A 13,782-nucleotide genomic window follows, 5' to 3' on the forward strand; every position below is an offset into this window, starting at 1 on the left:
TTTTTTCTTCCCTTGTATTTCTGGACTATATAAGTCCCTTTAACATTTGTTTTAAAGCTGGTTTGGTGGTACTGAATTCTCTTAACTTACGCTTGTCTGAAAAGCTTTTTATTTCTCTATCAATTTTGAGCGAGATCCTTGCTGGGAAGAGTAATCTTGGTTGTAGGTTTTTCCCTTTCAGTACTTTAAACATATCCTGCTATTCTCTTCTGGCCTGCAGAGTTTCTACTGAAAGATCAGCCGTTCAGCATATGGGGTTTCCATTGCATGTTACTTGTTGCTTTTCACTTGCTGCTTTTAATATTCTTTCTTCGTGTTGAGTCTTTGTTAGTTTGAATAGTATGTGTCTTGGCATGTTTCTCCTTGGGTTTATCTTGTATGGGACTCTTTGTATCTCTTGAACTTGAATGACTATTTCCTTTTCCGTGTTGGGGAAATTTTCAATTATAATCTCTTCAAAAATTTTCTCATACCCTTTCTTTTTCTCTTCTTCTGGGACCCCTATAATTCGAATGCTGGTGTGTTTGATATTGTCCCAGAGGTCTCTCTTGGGCTTCCCTGGTGGCTCAGAGGATAAAGCGTCTGCCTGCAATGCAGGAGACCCGGTTCGACCCCTGGGTTGGGAAGATCCCCTGGAGAAGGAAATGGCAACCCACTCCAGTATTCTTGCCTGAAGAATCCCATGGACAGAGGAGCCTGAGCGGGCTACATTCCACGAGGTCACAAAGAGTTGGACACAACTGAGTGACTTCACTTCACTTCACTTCAGAGGTCTCTGAGACTATCCTCAGTTCTTTTCATCCTTTTTTCCTTTATTCTGCTCTTCAGAAGTTATTTCTACCATTTTATCTTCCAGCTCACTGATTCTTTCTTCTGCTTCAGATATTCTGCTGTTGACTCCTTCTAGAGTATTTTTAATTTCAGTAATTGTGTTGTTTGTCTCTATGTTTATTCTTTAATTCTTGTAGGTCTTTGTTAATTGATTCTTGCATTTTCTCCATTTGTTTTCAAGGGTTTTGATCATCTTTACTATCATTATTCTGAATTCTTTTTCAGGTAGTTTGCCTGTTTCCTCTTCATTTATTTGGACTTCTGTGTTTCTAGTTTGTTCCTTCACTTGTGTAATATTTCACTGCCTTTTCATTAAGTTTTTTTAAACTTATTGTGTTTGAGTTCTCCTTTTCCGAGACTTCATGGTTGAATTCTTTCTTCCTTTTGGTTTCTGCCCTAAGGTTGGTCTCAGAGAAGGCAATGGCACCCCACTCCAGTACTCTTGCCTGGAAAATCCCATGGATGGAGGAGCCTGGTAGGCTGCAGTCCATGGGGTCGCTAAGAGTCGGACACGACTGAGCGACTTCCCTTTCACTTTTCACTTTCATGTATTGGAGAAGAAAATGGCAACCCACTCCAGTATTCTTGCCTGGAGAATCCCAGGGACGGGGGAGCCTGGTGGGCTGCCGACTATGGGGTCGCACAGAGTCGGACACGACTGAAGCAACTTAGCGGCAGCAGCAGCAAGGTTGGTCTAGTGGCTTGTGTAAGCTTCATATAGGCTGAGATTTGTGCTGAGTTTTTGTTGTTGTTGTTGCTTGTTTGTTTGTTCTTCCTCTGATGGGTAAGGCTGGGTGAGGTGGTAATCCTGTCTGCTGATGATTGGGTTTGTATTTTGTTTTGTTTGTTGTCGACATGAGGCTTCCTGCACAGGTTGCTATTGGTTGCTGGGTGACGTCTTGTATTCAGGTGGTTTCCTTGCTGTGAGTTCTCACTATTTGATAATTCCTAGGGTAGTTCTCTGGTAGTCTCGGAGTCAGTGTTCCCACTCCAAAGACTCAGAGCTTGATCTCTGGTCAGGAACAGGGTGGTTTGTTATAGCATTCCACAAGCGGTTTGTTATAGCATTAAGTGAGATTAAAACAAATACCCAAAAATGAGGAAGCAAAAATGAAGCCCAGCCAAAAGGCAGTCACAAAATCAGGCAACTAATAATTAAAATATTAGAATAAACACATACACATATACACCCATGACCAAAGTCAAAACAGTCCAACAAAAATAAAGTACCATAGATTGACCCAGTGAACAAAGGAAATCAAAAATTATACGTACCAATTAAGAACAAAACTAACTAAAGCACAAACTGGAAAACAAAACTAAATCAATGTGCTAAGTGGGGAATAAAGCAATGAAAACAAAACTAACAAATATGTTGAGAAGAAAGGGAAGAAAAACATATATGCAAAGTTAAATAGAGGTAGATGAGGAATATTTACAGACTTTAAAGATTAACTGCAAGGGAAAAGAACAGTAGGAAAGGCAAACAAAGGAATATATGTAGAAAAAATATAATAGGTTTAGAAAAATATAATGGGTTTAAAGGAATTAAAAATTAAAATTATAAAAAGGAGAAAAGAATTAAAAAAAAAAGAAAACTCTACAGAGCTGCAAAAGCCCAATGTAGAGGCAGAGGTTTATAACAACAATAAAAAGTGTGACTCAATATACACATACACATATACACCCATATGCAAAATCAAAACAGTTCAACAAAAATAAAGTACAATAGATTGACCCAGGAAATGAAGGAAACCAAAAATTACATCTAACAGTTAAGAACAAAACTAACTAAAGCACAAACTGGAAAACAAATCTAAAGCAAGGTGCCACCTGGGGAAATAAAGCAATGAAAATACAATTAACAAATATGTTGTAAGAAATGGAAAGAAAGAGAAGAAAGAATAGATATGCAGAGTGAAATAGATATAGATAAAGAATATTTATATACATTAAAAATTAACTGCAAAGGGGAAAGAACAGTAGGAAAAGCAAAGAAAGTAATAACTGTAGAAAAAATAATAGGTCTAAATAATTAAGAAAAGAGAAAAGAAAAAAAAGGAAAACTCCACAGAACTGCACAAGAGCAATGCAGAGGCAAAGGTTTATAGCAACAATTTAAAAATGTGACTGAGAAAAAAAGAAAGCTCAAAAGCTTAATTAGGTTTCATTGTGCCAATAAAATCGACAACTACAACACAGGGGGAGAAAAAAAGAAAGAAAAAAAATCCAAAAGAATCAACAGAACAAGTCAAAACATAAGAATAATAAACGCTTTTCTGGAGTCACTGCTCTCAGAGTCCTTTTCCTCACTGGGAGTCACAGTCCACCTAATCTCCCTAGGATGCCCTCCAACACTGTGGTGATCTCTGGACCTGCTGCGGAGGCAGCTCAGATTCTAACCTGGTCCTACTCCTGTGTGTTCTTTTTGTGGGAGTCTCAATGTCCTTTTATATATTACATCGACACAGAGACCTCCTTGTTGATCCTGTGGATTTAATCTGCAGCTTGTATAGCTGGTGGGAGGTTTTGGGTCTTCTTCCTTAGCCACATTGCCCCTAGATTTCAATTGTGGATTTATTTCCACCTCTGTGCACTAAGCGCAGGTGGCTGCGACCGGCGCACTAAGCACGGCCGAGAGGAGCTACCCCATGTCCGAGGTCAGGGGCAGAAGCTGGGAGGACCTCATGCCCTAAGGGCAGCAGCCAAGAGGAGTGAACCCACGTTCGAGGTCAGGGGTAGTGGCCGAGAATGCCAGGCTGTGATGGCACAGGAATGGCCGAGAGGAGCTACCCCGTGTCTGAGGTCAGGGGCAGTGGCCGGGAGGAGCAAGCCCATGTCCAAGGAACTGTGGCTATGCAGGCGCAGGAGGGCCTAGAGGAGCCATTCCACGTTGAGAGTCAGGAAGGGCGGCAGTGAGGAGATACCCCTCATCCAAGGTAAGGAGCAGCGGCTGAGCTGTGCTGGAGCAGCCGTGAAGAGATACCCCACGCCCAAGGTAAGAGAAACCAAAGTAAGATGGTAGGTGTTGCAAGAGGGCATCAGAGGGCAGACACACTGAAACCATACTCACAGAAAACTAGTCAATCTAATCACACTAGGGCCACAGTTCAGTTCGGTTCAGTCGCTCAGTCGTGTCTGACTCTTTGCAACCCCATGAATTGCAACACACCAGGCCTCCCTGTCCATCACCGACTTCTGGAGTTCACTCAGACTCACATCCATCGAGTCTGTGATGCCATCCAGCCATCTCATCCTCTGTCGTCCCCTTCTCCTCCTGCCCCCAATGCCTCCAAGCATCAGAGTCTTTCCAATGAGTCAACTCTTCGCATGAGGGGGCCAAAGTACTGGAGTTTCAGCTTTAGCATCATTCCTTCCAAAGAAATCCCAGGGCTGATCTCCTTCAGAATGGACTGCTTGGATCTCCTTGCAGTCCAAGGGACTCTCAAGAGTCTTCTCCAACACCACAGTTCAAAAGCATCAATTCTTCAGCGCTCGACTTTCTTCACAGTCCAACTCTCACATCCATACATGACCACTGGAAAAACCATAGCCTTGACTAGATGGACCTTTGCTGGCAAAGTAATGTCTTTGCTTTTGAATATGCTGTCTAGGTTGCTCATAACTTTTCTTCCAAGGAGTAAGCGTCTTTTAATTTCATGGCTGCAATCACCATCTGCAGTGATTTTGGAGCCCAAAAAAATAAAGTCTGACACTGTTTCCACTGTTTCCCCATCTATTTGCCATGAAGTGATGGGACCAGATACAATGATCTTCGTTTTCTGAATGTTAAGCTTTAAGCCAACTTTTTCACTCTCCTCTTTCACTTTCATCAGCAGGCTTTTAAGTTCCTCTTCACTTTCTGTCATAAGAGTGGTGTCATCTGCATTTCTGAGGTTATTGATATTTCTCCCGGCAATCTTGATTCCAGCTTGTGCTTCTTCCAGTCCAGCTTTTCTCATGATGTACTCTGCATAGAAGTTAAATAAGCAGGGTGACAATATACAGCCTTGACGTACTCCTTTTCCTATTTGGAATCAGTCTGTTGTTCCATATCCAGTTCTAACTGTTGCTTCCTGACCTCCATATAGGTTTCTCAAGAGGCAGGTCAGGTGGTTTGGTACTCCCATCTCTCTCAGAATTTTCCACAGTTTATTGTGATCCACACAGTCAAAGGCTTTGGCATAGTCAATAAAGCAGAAATAGATATTTTTCTGGAACTCTCTTGCTTTTTCCATGATCCAGCGGATGTTAGCAGTTTGATCTCTGGTTCCTCTGCCTTTTCTAAAACCAGCTTGAACATCTGGAATTTCACAGTTCACGTATTGCTGAAGCCTGGCTTGCAGAATTTTGAACATTACTTTACTGGCGTGTGAGATGAGTGCAATTGTGCAGTAGTTTGAGCATTGTTTGGCATTGCCCTTCTTTGGGATTGGAATGAAAACTGACCTTTTCCAGTCCTGTGGCCACTGCTGAGTTTTCCAAATTTGCTGGCATATTGAGTGCAACACTTTCACAGCATCATCTTTCAGGATTCGAAATAGCTCCACTGGAATTCCATCACCTCCACTAGCTTTGTTCGTAGTGATGCTTTCCAAGGCCCACTTGACTTCACATTCCAGGATGTCTTGCTCTAGGTGAGTGATCACACCATCGTGATTATCTGGGTCATGAAGATCTTTTTTGTACAGTTCTTCTGTGTATTCTTGCCACCTCTTCTTAATATCTTCTGCTTCTGTTAGGTCCATACCATTTCTGTCCCTTATTGTGTCCATCTTTGCATGTTCCCTTGGTATCTCTAATTTTCTTGATGAGATCTCTAGTCTTTCCCATTCTGTTGTTTTCCTCTGTTTCTTTGCATTGATTGCTGAGGAAGGATTTCTTCTCTTCTTGCTATTCTTTGGAACTCTGCATTCAGATGCTTATATCTTTCCTTTTCTCCTTTGCTTTTTGCTTCTCTCCTTTTCACAGCTATTTGTAAGGCCTCCCTAGACAGCCATTTTGCTTTTTTTGCATTTCTTTTCCATGGGGTTGGTCATGATCCCTGTCTCCTGTACAATGTCACAAACCTCCGTCCATAGTTCATCATGCACTCTATGTATCAGATCTAGTCCCTTGAATCTATTTCTCACTTCCACTGTATAATCATAAGGGATTTGATTTAGGTCATACCTGAATGGTCTAGTGGTTTTCCCTAGAAAATGTTAGAAAATGCACTGGTCATAGCAAACACCCTCTTCCAACAACAGAAGAGAAGACTCTACAAAAGGACATCACCAGATGGTCGACACCAAAATCAGATTGATTATATTCTTTGCAGCCAAAGATGGAGAAGCTCTATACAGTCAACAAAAACAAGACCAGGAGCTGACTGTGGCTCAGATCATGAACTCCTTATTGCCAAATTCAGACTTAAATTGAAGAAAGTAGGGAAAACCACTAGAACATTCAGGCCACTGTCTACAGGGTCGCAAATATTTGGACATGACCAAAGTGAGCCTGCATGCATAGATACAAGACTTTTTTTGGCCTGTGGCAGCTCTGCCCCAGTGAGAGTTGAGCGTGAAGGTGGCACAGCTGCTAAGCTTTTAGGGATCCTGGCAATGCTAATTGTGCAGGGATATGGACTGCCTCCACCACAGGAGTTATGGCCCTATCAGTCTTTTCTTGAGCCTCTTGTAGCTAGAGATCAGAAGGCCTCTTTGGCCAGACTTTCTCCATAGCTCCTCCCATTCAGGCACTTAGAAGGCTCCCTTTCCTGGGGTCCTTCTCTGTTGTTCGCCACTTCAGTCACATAGAGGGGCCCTCCTGGCTGGGGTCCTATTCTATGGATCTGGATGTCAGGCACTTGAAGAGGCAACCTGGAGGGGGTCCTACTCTGTAGTTCAGTACATCAGGCATTTGATGGGCCAGGCTCTCTATTGTTCAGCCGCCAATGCTGGCGTGTGGGGAAAAAGGGGCTATGGTGATGGCTCCACCCCTTCGCATGACTCCACAGTATCTAGCCTTGTTTCCATGGCTGCCTGGCTTTCCTCCACAGGCCTTTCCCACCACAATCTCCTCCCTCACATCCTTTCAACCCATCTCTCCGCAGTCAACAGCAGCCCTTGCCCTGGGATTGCTCCACAATCCCTAAACTGCAGCTCCCAGCTGCTGCACCTTCCAGTGGACCCGCATCCCTGACCGAGGAATGTATGGCTGGGGCAAGGACTGTCTGATTCTCATTCCATTCAGGCTGCCACAGATCAGCTGTTTCACTCTCAGCCTTAAATGTTTCTCCTCTGACTCAGACAATTGTCCCAATATGGGGATCGGACTTCTGCTTCAGTTCCCTCACCCACTGAGGGCAGTTCCAGTCCTACTAACGCTACCATTTTTCCCCCTAGTTCCTTCATCCTACTGAGTTTTGCATGGGTCTATATATTCTTTTCCACTGGTCAGGTACTCCTGTCTACTCTCAGCTGGTGTTCTGCATGCACTTCTGTGTCTGAAGGTGTATTCCTGATGTATCCTTGGAGAGAGAGATACTCCACATCCACCTACTCCTCTGCCATCTTATTCTCTCCCTGGAAGCTTTTTGAATGCAATTTTTTAACCTGGTATTTTGAAATTTCCAGATGATATCCCCTTATGTGGTTATGATTCAGCCATTTTCCTGGCATTTATAATACCATGGAATCTACTTACTGGTATCCTGATTTGGGAATCTTTTCTTGTCATCTTTATTTTCTTCCCTTTTTCCCTCTGTTCTCTCTTTCTGGAACTCTTATTATCCAAATCGTTGATTTCCTGAATTTTAAGATTTTTCTTAATTTCTTTTTTAGTAACATATTTGATTTTTATTTCACTTTCAGAGACTTTAAACTTTCTTCTAAAGCTTTAATTCAGTTAATTAAAAATTAAGACTTTTAATTTCCATGAGATATCCCTCCCCAAAGCCCTGCTTTACTTTGATTTTTTTCCAAGTAGGATTTTTATTTTAGTGCTGTTTTATAGATAGAGGATGTCTTTTTATCCCTCTGAGGTTGTTATGTATTTTTTTCCTCATCCTGCATAGTCTCTATGTCTATTGAATTATTTCTCTGTTTTAAGTTTGTTTCTTTTAACCTTTGAGATAAAAAAGGTGACAAGAAGATTTATATATGAGCAGGGCTTGTTGATTGATGAAATTCCCTACTGTGTGACCAGTTGGCAAGTTATCTTTTCTATTAGGGGATCCTGATCTGCTAATTTATGGAAGTATTTTATCTGGAGTCACTCAGACTGTTTCAGAGAAGAATGCCGTTCTGTATGGAAACAGTTATGACTGGATATTTGTTTATAAAACCAGAGCTGGGGAAAGAAGCTGAGGTGCCATCATTCTAATTGTAGTCTACACTTTATCATGATTTTTACCTTTGCCCTTCATTCCAGATTTCCACTGTGCCTGAAAGTGAAAGTGAAGTCATTCAGTCATGTCCGACTCTTTGCGATCCCATGGACTGTAGCCTACAACGCTCTTCCGTCCATGGGATTTTCCAGGCAAGAGTACTGGAGTGGGTTGCTATTCCCTTCTCCACTGTGCCTAGTAGCCCTAATTCCTAAATAACCCTGTTCAGTTTCTTGAGAAAAAAACTTCTGATCTCCTGTTGGTGGAATATGCCACAAGGAGAAACAGAAATCAACACTTTGATGAATAATATAGAGGTAGGGGACCTTGAATTCTGTAGTGGCTAATTTTGTGTTAACTTGACTGGGCCACAAAGTTGAGGACATCTGGTCAAAAATGATTTCCAAGTGTATCTGCAGGGTTGTTTTTGATGAGGGAGGCATTTGAATCTGTGGCTCAGTAAAGCAGATTGCTTTTCACAGTGTATCTGGGCTCCACCCTCAACCCTCCAGTCAGCTGAGGGGCTGAGTAGAAGAAAAAGTTGAAGGAAGGGAGAATTCCTCCTCTCTGATTGACTACTTGATCTAATCAATCTTCTCTCACTCTTGGATTTGGACCAAGATTTATACCATTAGCTCCTCTAATTCTCAAAACTTTGGACATGGACTGGGACTAGACTCCAAGGTTTCCTAAGTTTTCACGTTTGGTTTTGTTTCCCTGGAGAACCCTGAATAATTATAGGTCCCAATCACTATTTTTTTTTTTTTAAGACTTTAATCCCACGATTTCAGCTTTGAACTTTATCCCATCTTGCCCTTATTCACAATCCTGAAAGTCTGTTAAGTGCTCAGACACTGAGGTTCTCTGCAGAGCAAGTTAGTTTGTTTTGTGTCGTCATCTCCTTCTGCCAACTACCACTTTGGCAAGTGCCTCTCCCAAGGCAAATTTTGCTTTCATAATTGTGTTAAAAATCTATCTTCTCTTGTTCTCATCTGCTTTGTCATTTTTCTTGTTTTTAAAAAAATAAATAAGCCCTTTTAATTGTTTTTGGCACCAATTTAATATATTTGGGGAGAAGCAATCTTTAAACCCAACTAAAAATATTTTTTTTTCTGTTATCATCCACAAGAATCTTCTTAAAGATATCTTAGAGACAGAGTCTCAAATAGATATTTGCTCAATTTCTGAAAAACCTTACATATTTTTAGCTACATATAAATATGTAATCTAAGACATATTCCCTTATGCCATTCACCTAGGCTTGAGTCATGGGGATGCTAATAGACAAGAAATTTGACAACATCCACCTACCTACTTATACTTCTTCCTTGAGTTCTTTAGAATGAACTCAAATGTCACATCTTTCATGATGTCTTCACTGATAATTATGGGCAGAGTTGAGTTTATTTTTTTAAATGCACTTCTTGCACATTATAAACTTTTATTACAGTGTTTTTCACTCTGTTCTATAAATGTTTGTTTAGGGCAACATCTCCCACAGTTGACTGGAACTGTGAAAATTTAGAGCCTTTGTATTACCTTTACCTCTTATATCATTATACCCACAAGTATGTTTGCTGAAAAAATAAATAAAGGTCTCTGGTGTCCCTTAAACTTGACCATTTTCCCCTGAAAAGGTAGGCGATCATGTGGATAGATGAGAAAAATCTGTTGAGGGAATTATCAATTAATTAACATATCCCACATGAGTTGTAGGAGGGCATGGCAACCCACTCCAGTATTCTTGCTTGGAGAATCCCACGGAGAGAGGAGCCTGGAGGGCTACAGTCCATAGGATCACCGAGTAGGACACCAATGAAATGACTTATCATGCATGCGCCCCACATTAGACAGATATCATCATGAGTTTGATAGAAGATATACTCAAGAAGAAAGGACTATATTTGCCCTGAACATCTAAGAATTCAATTATTTGAGTTTTTGTAATTATTTCAATCACTGGTTCTCCAAATCGGTATAGATTATTTTTGAAAAAAGACCTATAATTTTTAATATGTCATAAAGGAATCCCTCAGAATTGAAATATTTTATAACATGTTGATTATTTCAGTCAGTGTGCATGTGTGTATATCGGATGTAATTGTGTGTGAGGGCGAATGTGTGTGTAGATTAAATGTGATTCATTTGGCTAGGGCAAAAATATGATGTGTGAATACTCAGATTTCTTTCTCTGCCCTTGATTTGACACAGAGAGGTGAAAATTTCATATTACTTTTGACTTGGAAACCTTGATGTTACATCTTTTTTCTCTTAAATTGCTAAATTTTGAATTGAAAGAGGATCACTTTCAAACTGTGGTCATTTCTCAGCAACAAAAGAGTACACAAAAATAAAGGGATTCCATGAAGAATCTGATACAATTGTAAAGGTTATCCAATAATTTATCTCCCCTAATTATTTTACAGCTATTTCTAGCTTCAGGAAAATCTGATATACCTAAGTCTAATTTTTTTTTAAAGAGATTAAGTTAGGAGGTAGTCATTCTAATTAAAATTGTATTATTTGCCTCACAAAAGAATTTACTGAAGGACAACTTTTCCATGCACTCCAACATTTTTCACAGATTACTAATTAAAAGGAAGTGAAGTTGGACAATCAGAAAAATCAAAGCTTAAATGTTAGGGGATGTGTCCACTGAGGATCAATACCTAATAATATAAAAAATTTGATTTACACACATATTTATAGTAATCTATTAAATCAGACTGTCATGGTAGGAATGATAGCTTTGATTTTTATTTTAATTGCTTATGGTCAGTTCTTTAGATTAATTGATAAAGAATTGGTACCTTGAAGTGATGCCATGAATTGTGGGAGTCGGTATATCACTTGGAGTATCTTCCACAGTGGTGATTTGGGTTCTGTTGCTTTTTACACAGGCATATTTTGTGCAGACTTCAACCTGCAAATGTTAGTTTAGAAAAAATAATTGTAACTACTTTCAAAATACAGACCGCTGATGGACGGAAACCCACCCACTCTCATTTCACAGGTGCTTCTTATAGTTCTCTATGGCATCTTGGGATTTACTAAGTCTTAATTTTTTATGTTGAGTCCAATGGAACAAACTCAAAATAGTGTCTGGAAATGAGCCTGGGACAATTGACACAGTGATTCAAACGGCAATGTTTAGTTTCTAGTTCTAACTGTTCAGAAACAGACAGACATATTCATCTTTTTGGAGCACAACTAAAGAAAAAGGGAAGATGCTTAATTCACAGTTGGCAAGCATAATATGTTATCACTGCATACTACTCTCTGGATCTATAACCAAGTAGGGTAATGATATTTTCTGGAAGCCTTGACACTTGACAACAAATAGCCTCAATGCTAATCTCTAATGGAAGAAAAATGAGGTCTAGGGAAGACTTCCAATATGGCTGAGCTATTTTATACCCATTTGTTCCGGCTGCAATTGTATTTCTACCTTAATCACAGGAGAAACTCATCACTCACCCTTTAATTCTGCTACCTAACCTGAATAAAAACCAAGGAGGCTGGAATAACTAAAGATTAGAAATTGAGTTCATCAAGCATTAGTAACACAAATAACATATTCAATAAGAGCAAGGGAGAGACAATGAACGTGTAAGAGATTGCTTGTGGACCATCCATAAAGTAACACCCTTCTGCTCTCCATTAAAGGTTAAACCAAAGAGGAACTGCACTTTTACCAATGATAATTTACTTTCTGTATCTAATACATAAATGGAGGATATTACATACTGATGAATCTTAAACACTAATACTGAACTTTAGAGCAAAGCAGTTCTCTGAATTTCCATGGGCATTTGAGGAAAGAAAAATGTGGTATTTGCTGCATATATAAGTTACGTTGTTTTGTTCATGGGGCATCTAATTGGAAGTTGAGGCATATTTTTATAATGCTGTTAAGTGATTTATTTATGCCGTATAGTATTCTGAGCTAACATTAAGTCATGTCCAGTAAATTCCAAATAACTTACAAGTAGATGAATATACTTGCTGTAATAGTATTAATGACAATAAAACTTCACACATATTGGGAAATATCTGACTACATGAGGCATAGTGAGGTAACTCAAATCAGCTCAACTGAACTTCTTATATGCCAAATATTAGGATCTGTACTTGAACAAATAATTTAATGAATCCTCACAACTCTGTTTTCAGAAGTTTGCATGTAGAGGAAAGGTCAGAGAATGCAAGGAATATGATCAAGCTGATAAGATTATGAAATTATTTGATTCAGGCTTTACTGTACCCTAATTGCTTTATTATCTACAAAATAAGCACATCTTTACGTTATAAACTACTTAGGTCTATTCAAATGATTCTCTAGAAAGCTTTTACTCTGATTTTAGAGAAATGTGTCAATACTTTTTCACTTTGTTACTAATGTAATATTCCAAGTCTCCATCATTGGGGCATATTTCTGGTGTTACAGCTATGTTGTATAACATGGTGATGAAACACAAATATACAGCTTTACATATTAATACTAAAGAGAAAAAATTTAAGAAAAATTTGAATGAGCAGTCCCTTTAGAAGATGATTCATTAAAATGCAGAATGATTCATTAAAAAACAGATGTTGTGGTGCATCTACATGTCTGCTTTAAAATCAATGGCTATTTTATAGAGGGGGTTAGTAAAGAGAATCTTAGTTTTAAAGTATTAGGCCTATCAGTTAAGTGCACATTTTAAATGGAGACCAATTATCTTTGACATCATAAATAAAAATCTTTGACATTTGATAAAAATAAAATTTCTAGTAATGCAATAACTATTTCAAGTAAAGTATTTATGGATTTGGAGGAGGGTCACAAAAATATATTTACAGTTATTAAGAATATCTTAGTCACCAGTCGCAAAATTTAAGTATTAGATTCTAATTTGGTCTTTTGTCTCCTCATCTGTTTCCTTGTATCAGATCAAAATACACTCTGGTCAGGCCATTAGTGGGCGTCCCTGATAGCTCAGTTGGTAAAGAATCTGTCTGCAATGCAAGAGACCCCAGTTTGATTCCTGGGTTGGGAAGATCCTCTGGAGAAGGGAAAGGCTACCCTCCAGTATTCTAGCCTAGAGAGTCCCATGGACTGTATAATACATGGGGTCACAAAGAGTCAGGTACAACTGAGGAACTTTCACTTCTCTTCACTTCAGGCCATTAGTAACTCAAACAAACAGATCTGAGTGAAGCCTGTCAGAGTGGAACATGCCTGGAATGCTTACACACCCACTCCTGCTTCATGGTCAGAAGGCTGGCACTGGATATGCATGCACAGAATCCAGTGATCTCACCACAATCACCCCCTCCACCTGTGTATACCTCCACCCCAGATACATTCTGAGTCCTGATAAAGCAAATGAATATGCTGCCTTTCGAGGACTCAGCTGGCTTTTTCCACCAGGGCCCCAAAGAGGAAAATACAGTAAATCTTTCATAACCTTCTATGTTAACTCGTCCATTAAGCTGCATTTCTAAGTATTTTGAATGTGATTTTTATTTTATAATGTGATCAATGATCTACACCTACACACAGATTCCCTCTGAGTCATCAAGAGAAACAGCAGTTCACT

General features: G+C 39.6%; 1 protein-coding gene across 1 annotated transcript in view; it reads right to left on the reverse strand.

Moving 5' to 3' along the window:
* USH2A (usherin) overlaps positions 1–13,782 on the reverse strand; it is a 939,490-nt gene that overhangs the window by 268,479 nt on the left and 657,229 nt on the right. The window contains exon 46 of the mRNA XM_069544562.1: positions 11,011–11,123. Within this exon, the coding sequence (XP_069400663.1) occupies positions 11,011–11,123 (113 nt within the window). The remainder of the gene's footprint in view (positions 1–11,010; positions 11,124–13,782) is intronic.

Source organism: Ovis canadensis, chromosome 12 (assembly GCF_042477335.2).
Source record: "Ovis canadensis isolate MfBH-ARS-UI-01 breed Bighorn chromosome 12, ARS-UI_OviCan_v2, whole genome shotgun sequence".
NCBI classification, from domain to species: Eukaryota; Metazoa; Chordata; class Mammalia; order Artiodactyla; family Bovidae; genus Ovis; species Ovis canadensis.